Source organism: Phyllostomus discolor, chromosome 15, assembly GCF_004126475.2.
Source record: "Phyllostomus discolor isolate MPI-MPIP mPhyDis1 chromosome 15, mPhyDis1.pri.v3, whole genome shotgun sequence".
Classification (NCBI taxonomy): Eukaryota; Metazoa; Chordata; class Mammalia; order Chiroptera; family Phyllostomidae; genus Phyllostomus; species Phyllostomus discolor.
Window position 1 is genome coordinate 16015767 of NC_040917.2, and position 16062 is coordinate 16031828.

At 50.3% G+C, this 16062-nt stretch overlaps 1 protein-coding gene and 1 long non-coding RNA gene across 2 annotated transcripts in view; one reads left to right on the forward strand and one right to left on the reverse strand.

The window, feature by feature from the left end:
- Nucleotides 1–3867: 3867 nt before the first annotated feature.
- DEGS1 (delta 4-desaturase, sphingolipid 1) lies at nt 3868–15391 on the reverse strand. Its single transcript, XM_028531237.2, has 3 exons — nt 15183–15391; nt 7317–8059; nt 3868–4501 (listed from the first exon to the last, which is right to left on the reverse strand). The coding sequence occupies exons 1-3, from the start codon at nt 15262–15264 to the stop codon at nt 4355–4357; spliced, it is 972 nt and encodes a 323-aa protein (XP_028387038.1). The 5' UTR covers nt 15265–15391; the 3' UTR covers nt 3868–4354.
- Nucleotides 15392–15399: 8 nt separating this feature from the next.
- Nucleotides 15400–16062, forward strand: part of LOC118498301 — a 29741-nt gene continuing 29078 nt past the window's right edge. Inside the window, exon 1 of the long non-coding RNA XR_004900820.1 lies at nt 15400–15729. This is a non-coding gene — a long non-coding RNA (uncharacterized LOC118498301). The remainder of the gene's footprint in view (nt 15730–16062) is intronic.

Below are 16062 nucleotides of genomic sequence, written 5' to 3' on the forward strand. Positions count from 1 at the left end.
TTACAGGGTGCTGTTGTCTGGGAGACCAAATGTCTCTGAGAAACCTGTGGTCATAGATGTGAGCTGCAGGCTTCTGCTCGGGCCTCCCCTGGAGTGCGTCACAGACTGGTCAGTGTGGAACTAGCTGGAGTAGGTCACAGGCTTGCTCCCCGTCCCCACCCTCCTATCCCACTGGGACCCAGCGCCAGACTCGAGGCCCAGGTTCCTGGGAGTGACGGCCCGGGTGTTATCTTCTGAAAACTTCATGTGTTACATGAATTGGGAAGAGGGCTCTGAATTAAAAAAAAATTCTTTGTAAATCCTTTTTATGAAATGCATGGACTGGGCAGCCCTGGCCAGTGTGGCTCAGTTGGTTGCAGCATCGTCCCATATTCCAAAAGGTCACTGGTTCGATTCCTGGTCAGGGCATAAACCTAAGTTGTGGGTTTGGTCCTTGGTTGGGGTGAGTACAAGAGGCAGCCAATTGACGTTTCTCTCTCATATCGCTTTCTGTCCTTCTCTCTCCCCCTCCCTCCCCCTAAGATTAATGAGCATGTCCTTTGGTGAGGATAAAAATTAAAATGAAAATAACTTCCCTTAAAAAAATTAATCAGGTAATGGTGAGTTCCTTCCCTTGCTGACAAATGAAAGGTCACTCTGGTTCTTACTGGACCCTGCCGAGGGCCTATCCCAGCAGCCTCTGACAGGGACCTGCTAGCAGGCTACCCCGGAGGCCCTCCTTGGATCGGCGGCTGCTGGCAGGACCCCACCAGAGGGCAGCTCAGCTCCCCCAGCCTTTTCCCTGAAGCTCCCATTCTGTGTCACTCCGGAGGGTCACAAATAGAGACGTGTGCCTCCCAGCACGTAACCACTCGACTCTGTGAACAAGCTGCTCGTGCCTCTGGTTTTTGCCCTTAGAAGAAGATTCTAGGAATATGCCCAGATCCAAGAAGGGGTCCTGTGTGTTCACCTTCCCCATGCTGCCTGGTGGCAGAGAACCCCGCCCCCACCGGGCACTGTCCTCGACCCCTCGCTTCAGTCTCGTGTGCTGTCACACACGCCCGTGGCCACAGCTCCCTCCCACGTGGCAGTGATGGGCCACAGTCTAAGACCCGTCCAACAGCTTCCCCTAGCTTCCCCTGGGCTGGGTCCATGTTCGCTCCGCGAGCCGCCTGCTAGTTCCGACTCCGCTCCAGGTGACTCTCCCATTCCTCCTTTGCCTCCGCCTTGTCACTAGTTTTCCAGCCAAGGAGTGCCTGCAGCCTGCTCTGACCTACATACCCCTCTGCTGTCAGGTCCTGCTCCTCGTCCCTGCGGGGACTCTCCCTGGGTGTCACCGCACCCCTTTCCCCTCCTGTGCCAGGTGCCTCGCCCATCCCAGCACTATCTCAGAATCGAATCTGCCAGGAAAGGGGATCTCAGGGGCTTAGCGCTCTTGGTTTCGGAGGGGAGTTTTTTCGGGGCCTTCCCAGCCCTAAAGCCTCTGGGAGACTTGCCCAATGAGACAAGATGCTGCATCATCTTGTCCAGACACCTTCCAAGTCGGCGGGGCGGTGGAATGGCAGAAGGAATGCAGGCTGTGGCAGAGCCGGGTTCAGCCCCTCAGGGTGCGCCTGCGGGCTACCTTCTGCCCCATCTCCCACTGTCCTGCTGATGCCTGCGTCAGCAAGCCAGCTCGGAGGAGGTTGATAAACTGCGTAAAACCAGTCCGCTGCAGTCTGACAGCTGGTCAGTGATGGTTGCTGTGTGCCCTCCTCTTGGTTCCAGCCCGTTGTGACTCTCCTGTTTTAGGCGTTGAGTTCTTCTGCCGAACTGATCCCATGCACATCCCAGCCCCGCAGCACCAGCTCCGTCACGTGGGAGCACGTCTCACCTCTGTGTCCTCCCCGCCTAAGGTGGTGCCTGCAAAGCACCTGCAGAATGAAGGCTCTAGATTTCACCATGGTTTCCCATCAGGTCCTTCCCTCCGCTTCTGCTGAGGTGCTGAGGTGCTGAGGCCGAGTTGGGGTGAGGCCCTTGCCTCCTCTCACGCTCACCACACCCTGCTACCCGCCCGGGACTCGCCCTCGCCCACCCTGTGGCCTGTCTCATCCTGCATGACGATGGGGCGACAGTCACGCCGCAGGAGGGCAGACCGTCATTAAAGCAGCAGTGGCAAGGTCCTGGCCAACCCCAGCAGAGCCTCGCCTGCACCTCAGGGGAGGGTGGCCCTAACGCACAGGGCGGGGGAAGGGGGGTCCTGCCCCACTGCCGCCCTGGCTGGGGGGAGTGGAGCGAAGAAAGAAGAGTGAGGGGTCTGCTAGCACAGGTCTTCTGTAATGCATTCAGGAAGAAGCAGAGCTCTTTATAAAAAAGTTTAGATTGCTAAAAGTGAAAGAAACCCAGAGATCTAGCCATGACCACTGACAGGTGGGAAGCGGCCCTCAAGGCCGTGGGACAAACACATGCTTAGCAACAGGAGTGTGTTGGGGGCTTCTCTCCCCCTTTAGTCCTGGAGCGGCCTCGTTAGACAAGCCGAGAGCACGGTCAAGACTTTGGTTCCGGAGCCACAAGGTCTGAATTTCAGGTCCTGTCTCTGCGGTTCACTAGGTGTGGCCTTGGGCCAGTTACTTAATGTAAGCCTCAGTCTTCTCATCCACCGAATGGGGGTATCAGTAGTACTGTGCACAGGTGTTGAGGACGCATATTCAAAACGTGGTGAATAGAAGGATGCTCGACGCATGCCCGGTTCTCAGTCTACCACACTCGGGTTACGCTCTGGATGAGGTGGGCAGGGCCCGGGAGTGAGCCTCTGAGGACGAGCTTCCCAGACCAGAGACAGTGGGAGGGCCGCCTGGGCAGAAGGACAATTCATGCAGAGCCACCAGGTGAGTCCTCAGGATGAACACCGGTGCTTCGGAGGCTCTGCGCCCAGCCTGTCCCCTGCCCTGACTCCTGCGTCTCTCTTTGGAAAAGTCATGGTCAGCGGCAGTGGCCAAAGGGATGCACTGAATTGGCAGACGGGAGGGAGCTGGGCGGGTCAGGAGACGGGCCAGCAGGCTGGCACCTCCGTTCAGGCCGGAAGTGGGGCATACCTGGGCATGTCCTCTCCGTGCACCCTGCGGGTCACCAGGGGGGTTCCAGGAGCTGGGCCGCCAGGAGACAGAGGGTCAGCGTCTGCCTGGCAGCGGCAGGCACTGGCTCGAGTCCCCCAGGCAGGGCCTGGTGGGAGCACACAGTCCCTTCCCGCCTGGCACTGACTCCACGGGGCCCCTCCCAGACCTTTCTTCCTGGCCGGCCTGTGTATCTGAATCGGAAAGTCGGTTCTCTCGTAAACGTGGCGCTACGATTGCTTTACAGCAGTGGTTTCCTTAAGCAATAGTTCCCAGATACCAGGGAGTTCCCCGGGCGGGAGGAGCAGGAAGGGAGGGGAGAGTCCCCCGAGGTGATCAGGTCTGCCGAGCAGGTCCGCCAGTCCTTCCGAGGACAAGGGTTCTGCACTCCCCTCAGCTGTGAGGACCAGGACGGGATTTGGTAACCACTCCTGTGAAGGATGTCTGAGGGCTGGTGTTGTGTAGACTTTTTTTTTTTTTTTTTGCAAACAGTTCACATTACACTGAATTTGCCAAAGTGACACTGCAGGTACCCGGGCCTGCTGGCCTGCCAGCCAGGACGCTGGCCACCTGGACCCGGCTGCCCGCCGTCGGACCACAGCCAGTTTCCACTGCACTGAAACGACACACGAGTCTCGGTCAGTCGTGGGGCTGCTTCTCACCTGAAAAAGGAGTCGGATGCTGGACACGCTGGATCCACAAAGGACTTTATTGGTAAGGCCATGCAGGATTCGGCAGTGTCTCTCTATGTCAGGTCCCACACACAAGAGTGAAAACTAGAAATGAGTAATTCAGCTTGCAGTGAAAGACATTTCCAGGCATTTTCTTCCTTTTTCTTTTTTTCTGGTGAAATTTTAAAGCTCACCCAGCATCCTGATTAGCATTTAATACAAAGACAGTAAAGTACAAAAATGTGATAAATACTATTTTATTTTGATTAATTACTCAGGTTATTAGCTGTTTTAATAAAGTACTTTATAGTGAAAATAATACAGGAGAAGTAGCTCTGTAAAAGCTTTTTGAATGATATGCTTACAAGATGTGAGACAGCCCCCTGGACAGCGACGACACGGCGGCCACGCCCCCGCGAGGAAGGAGGAGCACGCACGGACGCGCTGGCCGTGGGCGCCCAGACAGGCTCCCCGGTGCCGCGGGGGCTCGTACCGGGGGACCGTGTGAGGGCGGCTTCGAACCACCACTGGTCTTCGCTGAGTGACGCCACAGTTCCACCTTGTCGGCTACTGTGAGGTTTCAGAGAGGAACTCCTTTGGTCGTGACGACGTTTAGTCCAGTTCCACCTTGCCTTTCTGGCGCCTCTTCATCCTCGAGTAGGGACTGATGGTGTCGTCCATCACGAAGTCGTACAGGACTTTTATCCAGGAGTTGTAGTGCGGCAGGTTGTCATAGTACTCGGCCGCTATCTTCCTCACCTGGAAGGGAGAACACAAGGAGCGTGAGGGGGGTTCGCCGAGTCCCATGAAGGGCACCGACAGGTGCTGGACGCAGACACCGAGAAACCGGCAGACCCTTCCTCCTCCTCACCTCTCCAGCCAAGTCATCGGTGAAGCAGCTGCAGGGATTTTTTTTAAAAAGCAGCTTGCATTCGACCCCCTGGGAATACTGCCACTTCCCTGTCAAGTTCTGAGGGACTACAAATACACTTGGATTCTTGGAATCTTTTACAAGAGATTCTTGTCATTTTCCAAGCACACGCTGCATGGCTGGCCTTGTAAGACACAAAGGTGGCGGCTGACCCCTGCCATTGGGGAACCCACAAATACTGTTAGATTATAGAAACGAAGCATCTGCCCTGGCTGCTGTGGCTCAGTGGAGGGAGTGCTGGCCTGTGACCTGAAAGGTCACCAGTTCAATTCTCGGTCAGGGCACACGCCTGGGGTGCGGGCCAGGTCCCCAGTTGAGGGCGTGGGAGAAGCAACCACAGACTGATGTGTCCCTCTTTTTCTCCCCCCTCCCCCCTCTCTAAAAACGAATAAGTAAAATCTTTAAAAAAAGAAAAAGAAATTAAGCATCTATCAAGTGCGCAAATTCTCCGTCCTAAGTTGAAAATGTCTTTTAAAAATGACCACTGCGCGTGTGGCCAGGAAGCACAACTAATTAGCGCCGAGTGGTAACAGTGGTTCTGTGGCTTCACGGAATCGCACAGAAAACTGCCTTAGGGAATCGCAAAGGAAGACAAAAGAGCAGAATCCAAGACGGTGAAAAGAGGCAGCAGGAAAAAGAAAGGAACAACGTTGACATTTAAACTCCTTCAATTTGGGAAATGTAGTGCTTTCTGGTTGCGGGGACCCCGGGAATGTACCACTCTCAAGGGCAATGGGTCACACAGAGCTTTCCACACATTCTCAGTCGCTCAGAAGGAGAGCGATGTGACACCTTGGGGCCACAGCCCTTCAAAACGTCCCAGAGGTCCCTCAGGACGAAGGATGACCGACAGACCACACACATACATTTAACCTGGACCCAGGTCCACGCTGAACTGTAGCAAAGCCAGTAGTGATCAGTGTATGTGAACAGCTGGAATAGGGAGGGGACACTGTCTTTCCAAAAAAGGGAAAAAACAGAACAAGATCATTCTTGACAGAGCTCCTTGGTATGTACTCCTTGACGGGAAAAGCCGGAGACGGGAGGCTGGAGAAACCCGGAGACGGGAGGCTGGAGAAACCCGAGGAGGTTGCGTTAGCTCAGCTGAGGACTGCGGGGGCGGGGTGACTCGGAGGGGAATGAAGGCACGCCGATGACCCGGGGGCCTAAGGTCAGATAACACCCAAACCAAACCAAGTGTTCAGTTTGGGGTCGTTCAAGAAAATGACAAGTATGTGGTTTACGGCAGAAAAGGCTGTCTTGTTCAAGGGCAACCCGCTTTCTCCACAGCCTTTTGAAAAGTGAGTAAGAATGTGCTTCCCCAGTTAGGGAGGAGGCGGCGGCCTCGAGCTCTGCGCAGGCCAGCAGCACACGGGCAGGTGCAGAGCGGCGTCGCGCTCACCAGTTTCACAGGCGCCTCACACAGCCGTGCGGTGCCTCCCCGTTTTACCTGGGAAACGGAGAACCTGCAGGAAAGCTGAAGGGGCCGCGGGCACACACCCACATGGCCCTCACAGGCCCGCCCCTGACGAGCACGGTTACTGTCACAGCCGGTCTCCAGGTCTGGTGGGAACCGCGCACCCAGCTTTGTCCCAGCTTTGTCTGCCGGGCCCTTGGAGGGCGAGCTGCAGCCCGGCCCCCGTGTGACGGCTCGCCCCAGGGTTTCGCCCCTGCACAACCAACCTGCACCTCCCGAGGACCAGGCCGCCCTCCCACGGTCACGGTGCTGTCACTGTCCTGGAGAAACTTAGCACGACACACTCTCCAGTGCACGGTCAGACTCAGAGGTGCCCTGCTGACCCAGTGTCCCGTCTGGGTGTTTCTCTCCTCGGTCAGGAATCACATCAATAACCAGGTGTTACATTTTAGACAGTCAACATTTAAAAACTTGGGAGGAAACCTATAAAATTTGATTAGATGGAGATGGTAGCATAAACTATCTGGCTATGGTCCCCTTATAGCCGATTTTTAAAAAAATCAGGAAAAGCTATTATTACATTTCCTCCATACATCCTCAGAATTATGGAAACATTTTGATACTGGAACCATGAAAACTACCCATTTGGAGGATGAAGTCTAGTAAGAGAATTCACCAGAAAGATACACGAAGGTAGGAAGGTGGTCCTTTTGGAGGAGATGGAAGGACGAGGGTCTAAGTCCTTCCATTTCCTCCACAACCGACACACTGAACGCGGGAGGCAGAGGCCCCCGCCCGCGGGACGCCGGCGGCACCGGAAACCGCGCTCCCCGGCTGTGCACGCGGGGCTGCGGGTGTCCGCTGGCTCCCACCACACCCACACCCCCACGTCTCAGTCCGGCCCCCGCGGCTTCGCAGTGGAAGGCGGGGGGGGGGTACTGCGGCCAGCCTCACGGAGGGGTCTCCTCCTCCACCCCTGGACCGCTTCACAAGCTGGCGGGCTGCAGACCCCCTCACTTCTAAACCCTAAGCGTTGCTGCTGCTCAGCTCTGGGACCCGGGAGCGAACTCTGCGCACGAGGCTGGCAGACTCGGGGCCGACCCTCTCGTTTTCTTTGAGGAGAGGCTCACAAGATAGACTAGGTCCCTCTTAAAACAGGCAAGTCGAGGCCAACCCCCGCCACACAGCCCCCAGAAACCCGGGGGTGTGGCGCACCCCTCACTCACCAGCGGGAGGCTCTTCCCGGGGATGTTGGGGAAGTCGTGGTGCTCGTTGTGGTAGCCCACGTTGAAGGTGAGCAGGTTCAGAGGCCCGTAATACGAGTAGGTTTCGTGCCCCTTCAGGAACATGTAATGTTCCGCTATAAAATGTCCCGAAATCGGATGCAAACCTAGACCAAGCAAGGATGCTGCCAACATGTAGACTAGGGATTTAAATCCCAAGACGTAGTAAACGATCACGTCAAAGGTGAGCTGGACCAGAGTATTGATAATTTCCAGGTGAGTAATTGGTTTGGGGTTGATGAACAGAGGCCGAAAAGCGTAGAAGAGAGGCTGAAGAACCACCCATATGAACTTCCTGAAAGTGGTGCAGAAGAACCAGCCTTCAAAGTCAGTGGGGATGTCCACGTCAATGCCGTCGCCTCCGAGGTAGCGGTGGTGGTCCATGTGATACCTCTTGAAGGAGATGGAGTAGGGAACGCCAATGGGAAGGTTAGCAAATATTCCAAACCAGCGGTTCCACATGGCTTTGCAGTGGCCAAAGGCGCTGTTGTGGGACACCTCATGAATGGCCAGAGTCATCGAGTGGTTAAGGCAGCTGCCAAAGGCATACGCCCAAAACAGGACCCACTTCCAGTCCAAGTCCTTGACTAGGTAGAGGGCGACCAGCTGCGTGAGAACCATCATGACGACAATCCATATCAGGTTGGGGTCCGGCTTCATCAAGGATTTTATCTCCGGATACTTGGCTGTGAAGAAAACAAACAAAATCAGGAACCGGGAAGAGTACACAGTTCTACAATTATAATTAAATCAACATCAGTTAAATCAGCACATTAATCTTTTCCAAATCATTACGTGCCCTCTATGAGACTTTATCTCCTCCAAGAGTAGAGTCCAATAGCAACATTGTTTGTTTATTTTTATTTATTTTTAATATATTTTATTAATTATGCTATTACAGTTGTCCCATTTCTCCCCCTTTATTCTCCTCTGCCCTGCACACCCCCTCCCACCCGCATTCCCCTTTAGTTCATGTCCATGTGTCATACATGTAAGTTCTTTGGCGTCTACATTTCCCATACTATTCTTACCCTCCCCCTGTCTATTTTCTACCTACCATTTATGCTACTTATTCTCTGTACTTTGCCCCCCTCCCCTTCCCACTCCCCCTCTGATAACCCTCCATGTGACCTCCATTTCTGTGATTCTGTTCCTGCTCTAGTTGCTTGCGTAGTGTGTTTTTGTTTCAGGTTCAGTTGTTAATAACTGTGAGTTTGTTGTCATTTTACTGTTCGTATTTTTTATCTTCTTTTCCTTAGATAAGTCCCTTTAACATTTCATATAATAAGGGCTTGGTGATGATGAATTCTTTTAACTTGACCTTATCTGGGAAGCACTTTATCTGCCCTTCCATTCTAAATGATAGCTTTGTAGGTGTTTGCCTTTCATGACTTTGAATACTCCTTTCCAGCCCCTTAATATTAATAGCAAGATTACTAAATACCATGTCACAACAAACTGAGAACTTATGTAGGAAAATATTAGCCTCAAATGTAGACTCTCCATGTTAACTTGGTTTTTGTTTTAGGTGTGGTTGTTAATAATTGTGAGTTTGCTGTCATTTTACTCTTCATATTTTTTATCTTTTTCTTAGATAAATCCCTTTAACATTTCACATAATAAGGGCTTGGTGATGATGAACTCCTTTACCTTGATCTTTCACCCATAACAATTCTTTATAAAGCTTTTAAGTTTTACACAGTTAAAATCATAGCCTGGTAAATCTATTCTGTGTCTGACAGTATACTTCATACTTAGGAGAGTGTCCCCTAAGGGTAACGGCAGGTTCTTCCCTGGACCCGACCACCCAGGGAGAAGGTCCTTGGTTTTACATGTGCTGTCACCTGTGTTGGGCCCAGGAAGGCAAAGGTTCTGAAGGAGGACCTTTTTCTTGGGACAAGTCATTCAGAATGTTCTTGAAAAGATAAAGAAGGGAAAAGAGTAGCTTCATCCTGTTCTATCTAGTGAAATGAAGAATTCAATAAAAGCTTAAAATGCAACACAGGAAGCTACTTAAGTCCAATGTCATATAAAGAAATAAAGGTAGTGTTTCAAGTTCAAGGTGAATAACTCCTCTAGTTTCTTTACCCTTTCTGTCTCCAATCTCTACTCTCCAATCTTTGTTGGTATTAATTCATCTTATGTTAATAATTTTGCAGGCAATAAAAAAAAAAGAAATCCTAGAGGCCTAGAAGTGAATTAAACTAATTTTCCTGGTGTAAGTGAAGGGTTCAAATAAGCCATTCGTTAAAATATAAACATTTCAGAAGCAATTCACCAAGAGCAGAATAACAACTTCAGTATTGGTGTACAAGTAATAATTCTTTTGTACTAAAATGTGTTATCTCTATTTAGACAGAGCTCCAGAATTTTTACCTTAAATATAAGACGATTAAACTGACAAAACAATAGAAAACAACAGACACTTTGTAGGCACTCTAAAATCATGAAACCTCGCCTTCCAGTCAAGATGGCGGTACAGGCAGACACAGCTCACCTTTTTGCACAATCACATCAAAATTACAACTAAAATAGGGAGCAATCATTCAGAACCGTCAGAAATGGAGTTGAATGGAAGTCTAGCAACTTGGAGATCCCCCGAGACTCCGCCCCACCCAACTTATCAGCCCACTCAAGCTGCTTTTCCCATCTTAGGAGCCTACCCAAGCTGCATTTCCATATGAATGGCTAGACTTGGCTCATGCTTCACAACTTCCTAAATCCTCTCAAACAAGCAACAGCTGGCCTTGGTGAGCCCTAGGCCCAGCACTAGCAGCACCCAGCCTAGATTAACATCTTGGCTTTGCCTGGAATCTCCAAGCCCAGCACAAGTAGCACCATCTCAGATTCCTTTATAGCTCAGGCAGGGTGCTCCGGACAAAACACAGGTAGGAACTGACCTTGGCCTGCACCACCTAGGAAACCCCAGGACCAGCAAACTCAGTAAACGGCTACAGACCACATCACAGCACCACTACCCAGCCCCTGCACAGCTGATCCTCCACGGAAGGTGGAGATTGGTGGTCAGTGGTCAAAGCCAGTCCTTGTAGCTGGGCTGGCCTGGGTAAATCCCTCCCTTTGGTCTGCCAACAGCAACCAAGACTCAACTACACGAGGAAGGCGTACTCAGCCCACACGAAGGGTGACCCTTGAGTATTTAGCTTGGATGATAGGGAGGCTGTGCCACTGGACCCTACAGGACACCTACTACTTTAAGCCACACTACCAAGACACGGAGTCAAAGCAGCTCTACCTCAAATGCAGGGAGGCTGCCAAAACGAGGAGACAAAGAAACATGGCCCAAATGAAAGAACAGATCAAGACTCCAAAAAAAGAGCTAAACGAAGTGGAGATAAGCAATTTATCAGATGCAGAGTTCAAAACACTGGTTGTAAGGATGCTCAAGGAACTTAGTGAGGACCTCAAGAGCATAAAAAAGATCAAGTCAGAAATAAAGGATACATGAACTGAAATAAAGAACAATTTACAGGGAAACAACAGTAGAGTGGATGAAGCCAAGAATCAAATCAATGATTTGGACATAAGGAACCAAAAAACCCAGTCAGAATAATAAGAATAAAGAAGAATTAAAAAAAAATTAAGGATAGTATAAGCAGACCCTGGGACAACTTCAAGAGGTCCAACATTCAGATCATAGGGTGCCAGAAGGAGAAAAGAGCAAGAAATTCAAATCTATTTGAAAAAATAGTGAAAGAAAACTTCCCTAATTTGGTGAAGGAAATAGACATGCAAGTCCAGGAGGCACAGAGTCCCAAGCAAGATGAATTCAAAGAAGCTTACTCCAAGGCACATCGTAAGTAAAGTGCCAAAGGTTAAAGATAAAGAGAGAATCTTAAATGCAGCAAGAGAAGTGAGTTAACCTACAGCGGAGTTCCCATAAGACTTTCAGCTGATTTCTCAAAATAAACTCTGCAGGCTAGAGGGGATTAGCAAGACATATTCAAAGTCATGAAAAGCAGGGATCTACAGCCAAGATTGTTATACCCAGCAAAGCTATCATTTAGAATCAAAGGGTAATTAAAGAGCGTCCCAGATAAGAAAACACTAAAGAAGTTCATCATCACCAAACCATTATATGAAATGTTAAAGGGACTTATTTAAGAAAAAGAAGATGAAAGCTGTGAATAAAATGGCAAAAAAATACATATCTATCAACCATTGAGTCTAAAAAACAAACTAAACAAACAAGAACACAGGATCATAGACATAGAGAGTGGTTTGATGGTTGCCAGATGGAAGGGGGTATGTGGGGAAATGTGTGAAGAGGTGAGGGGATTAAGAAGTACAAATAGGTAGTTATAGAATAGCCCTGGGGATGTAAAGTCCAGTATAGGAAATGGAGTACCTAAAGAGCTTATACCCGTGACCCAGGGACGTGAACAATGGTATGCGGGATTGCCCACGGGAGTTGGGGAGCTCAGTGGAGGGGGACAAAAGGGGAAAAATCAGGACAACTGTAATAGTATAATCAGTAAAATATAATTTAAAAAAGAAAATCATTAAACTTATATAACTCTTCTCTCAGTCAAATCAACTTGCTCCAAGTAATTCTGTACCAAATGTTTGCAAAGTGTAATATATAAAAATCAATATCACAAGGGTGCCAACATAAGTAAGTGGGGAGTGAATACGGTTTTCAACAAACGGTGCTGGAACAACTGGTTATCCACATGCAAAATAATAAAGTTGGATCTCTTCCTTATACCACACACAATAATTAACATAGGCCTAAATAAAAGGGAACTATAAAACTCATAACAGAACAAAGTTATGTAAATGTCTAACTGCTATGGTGTCCACCTGAAACTAATGTAATATTCAACACTAATTGTAACAGAAAATTTTTTGAAAGAAAAAAGTAAATCTTTGTAAGGATTATACCAAAAGCATAAGTAAAGACAAAAGAAAACAACTGGTAAACTGGACTGCCTCAAAAACTTCTGTGTTGCAGATGACACCACCAACAGAACGAAAAGACAGCCCACAGAATGGGAGGAAATGTTTGCAAATCACCTGTCTTGTAAGTGACTTGTATCTAGAATATATAGAGAACTCTTAGGTTTCACAATTACTAATCCAATTGAAAGTGGACAGAGAATCCGAACATACATTTTCCCAAAGCAGACACATAATTGGCCGATACGTGGTGATACGTGTGAGATACTGGACATTGTCGGTCATTAGGGAAATGCAAACTGAAACCAAAATGAGATGCCACCGCACACCCACCGCAAAGGCTGTGTGTAACACCCAAGACCGGCAACAACGAGGATGTGGGGGAACTGGAACGACACACCACAGAGCTGGTAACAATTTAAAATGGTGCAGCTGGTTCCTCAAAACGTTCAAGTTAGCGGCAATTCCACCCCCAGGTAGGTAGCTACCTTCCAGAAATAAACACATTTGTCTGGACGGTAACTTGCTATGTGGACATTCACAGCAGCATTGTTCATAATAGTCAAAAGGGGAAAACGACCCAAAAGCCTACCGAATGATGAATGGATAAATGAACTGTGGTACAGCCATTTGGTGGAATACTATTCAGCCGCCAAAAAAGTGGAGTACTTATACACGCTGCAGCATGAACGAACCTCGGAAACAGTGTGCCGAGGGAAAGCAGCCGGTCACAAAAGACCAAGTATTGCATGGTTTCATTTTTAAGAAGTGTCCAGAGCAAGCGAATCTATAGACACAGAAAGGAGATTAGTGGTTGTCTAGTTAGCACTGGGGGTTGAAAGTGGGGGCCAGGGCCTGCTAATGAGTGTAGGGTTTCTTTGGGGGTGACAGTGAAGTCCTAAAAATTAGACTGAAATGATAATTAGAGAACGTCGAGTATACTAAAACACTGAATTGTACACTTTACATGGGTGAATTTTATAGTTTGTGAATTATATCTTAAAGCTGTTAAAAAGATACCATTTCCCCGCGGAAGTAAAGCTGTAAAAGGAGCACTTCCTGGGATTTAGTATTTCACCCACAAGTAATGGTCTAATCCCAAACCCTCATAATTTCACATAGACGCCTTTTAATGTTGCTTTATTTAATGTAACTCTAAATGTACATTTAGTGTTCAGACGCTGGTTATTAAACAACCTATTGATGCTCCCTCATGCTTCTCTCCCCCCAAAACCTGGCACATTTCAGAAATATCTCTTAACAGGTACGTTTAATGTAAACAGATCTCCAGATCTTATCTTTGCTGATACTCCACCCCTGAAATGGAACACTGAGCAGTATTTACCCCTGATGGGAAGATAATCAAATACATTTTCATTGAGAAATGTGTAGTCACTTTAACTTTTGAAGTGAAATGGTTCTGTGATAAGTGTGTGGGAAAAAAGGCCGTGTGGAGATAAGCACCAATAAGCACCTTTTCACTTCCTTGATTTTCTGAATATTAAACAGCTAATAACCAGTATTCAGGAGTTGGTTTTCACAGGGTGGGCACCTCATTATTCTTAAGCAACATGTTTATAAGGTATATCTCTTATGTGTGGTTGCAAAATACGCCTTAATTAAAAATAAAAAGAAAGCATTCAAGAACCAAAGTCTCTTAAAAGGCTACCTTTAATAGCCACTGTAAGGGTTCAAGCTCCTAATTTCATGATTGTTTTTGAAAATTCATTTCAAAGGGATCCCACTAACTCCTTTCTGTAAAACCATGAAATTCCTAACTTTAGATTCCTCCGCAAAAATCAGGGGCTTGCTCTTTGTTCTCCATGGACAAACAGATGCCAAGAAGGAAAACTAGGGATGAAATACCAGGTATGAGCAAAAATTCCTGTAATTCAACCCCCCCCCCTTAGTTTCCTGATGTTTTAAGTAATAAGTAAAAAAGTTAAAAGCATTTGGTTTGGAGGAAGTTCTAACCCAGGCTGGAATGCCCCTAACATTTACCTATGCACTCCGACTAATTATTGGAAAGATTAGTCTGGGTGATGCTGATGAAACACAGTGCCTAGCATATCATGAAGCCCGAGTGAGAGAAGCGAATTCTCAATATAATATAAAAGCTCCAAATCGCTGAGCGCCTTACACCTCTGGAGAATTGACTAGGCCTCGTTTTCCTGGAGTAAAGGGCCCTAAATGAGCAAACCGGGGACCAGCAGGCTAATTTTGGCACGTCTTCCATACTTCACTCTTTCCCTGCACAGAACCGGGATGGATGGAAAATACCTGTGAATCTCGCCCTTCCTGTGCCTCGGGCGAGTTGTGAGGGTCAAAGGGAAAACAGGCGTCGGCGCACAGGACGCGTCCCATCCGTGAAGCCCCAGGGGTCACACCGGTCGGGTCCCAGGCCCTCCCCGAGACACGGCGGCCGCCTCCCTAGCCTTGATGGCGGGCGCGCGGACCCCCGAGGTTCCGGGGCTACGCCCTGCCTCGCACACGCGCGCAGCCTAGCCTCGCCGCGGCCCATTGTGGGGAGGAGGCGCAGGGCAGAAACGGCGCCCACCGGGGCACGGGAACTGCAAAATGAGAGGGTCCACCCAAGGGTGGCCTACAAGGAGGATCGGACCCCTTCGTCTCAACCAGATGCCTGAGCCTCCCGGAGGAAGGGAGGCATTCACGCGGCAGGGCGAGCGCGCCGGAACCTCCCCGCCGCCCCCCGGCCCCGGCCCGAGCCCTCGCCGTCCATCCCGGGGCGGCCAGGCGGCGGTGGGAGGAGGACAGGGCCGGCTCGTAACTGGCCTGGGGCGCCCGGGGGCGCGCAGGGCCTACGCGGGCAGAGCGCGCCCGGGCGGCGGGAGGCCGCGCACACACATAACGGGGAGCGGGCTCGGACCTCACCCAGGATCTCCTTGCGCCGACTTGCGTGGGGCTCGTCGGTGTAGACCCACTCGAAGTCTTCCCGCGAAACGCGGTTCCCCATGGCAGCGGCGGCTCGCGGACCCGCTCCCGGCCCGGCTCCTAGAACGGAGAGGCGGCGGCGGCGGCGGAGGCGGCCGGCTAGTATCAGCGGGCTGCCAGCGATCTGGAGCTGACGAGGACGGGGCGGAGTCTCGAGGCCCCGCCCCGCCTCGTGGCCCCGCCCCCTTCCGCCCGACGGGGAGCGTGAGCGGCGTGCGCGACGCTCGTGGGCCCCTGCGCGGGGTCGGGGTTCCGCGGCTGGTGACGCGGCGTTCTGAGTTCTGTGACTCCGCCACCCGGTGGGAAGCCGAGCTTCTGCGGGTCCCGGCCCCTCCGGCCTGTGCCGCCCCGCGCCCGTGCCCGCGCCGGTACCCGCGCCGGTACCCGCGCCGGAGCCCGGGAAAAAGGTGGATAAGGAAGGAAATCGTGCTCCGCTTTAGCGCTTTGGAGAAGGCCGGTGCTCGGCCACGAGGATCCTTGGTCATTAGTAAGTGACAAAGTGGCAACGCCCCAAGTTTTAATGGGGAAAAGCAAACGCTTCATTGAGCCTCAAAAGGCTGCCTCCTGGAAATAATGCCTCAGGAAGAAGTGCGGAGTGTGTGGCAGAAATGTGAGGGGAAAATGATGAGGGATGCGCCCTCTTGCCTCAATAGTTCCAGTGTGACCATTTGTCGTACCAGATGATTGCCCCACTTGACATCTGTCGCAGAAGTCATCTGAAGCGCAGCCTCTTCCGGAGGGAGGAAACATTTTGTTGCGAAATGAGTTACCACTTCTCTATGGAAAAAAAAAAAAGACTGAAGTTACGAAAAGAGAGACA

Bases quoted from the DNA above. Each gene is read 5' to 3' on its own strand.
- DEGS1 (XM_028531237.2), bottom strand. From the start codon at position 15,264: ATGGGGAACCGCGTTTCGCGGGAAGACTTCGAGTGGGTCTACACCGAC. The intron at 8,060-15,182 runs GTGAGGTCCGAG...TTTTCTTCACAG, and splicing joins TCGGCGCAAGGAGATCCTGG to CCAAGTATCCGGAGATAAAA. The intron at 4,502-7,316 runs GTGAGTGAGGGG...TCTCCCTTCCAG, and splicing joins CCGGGAAGAGCCTCCCGCTG to GTGAGGAAGATAGCGGCCGA.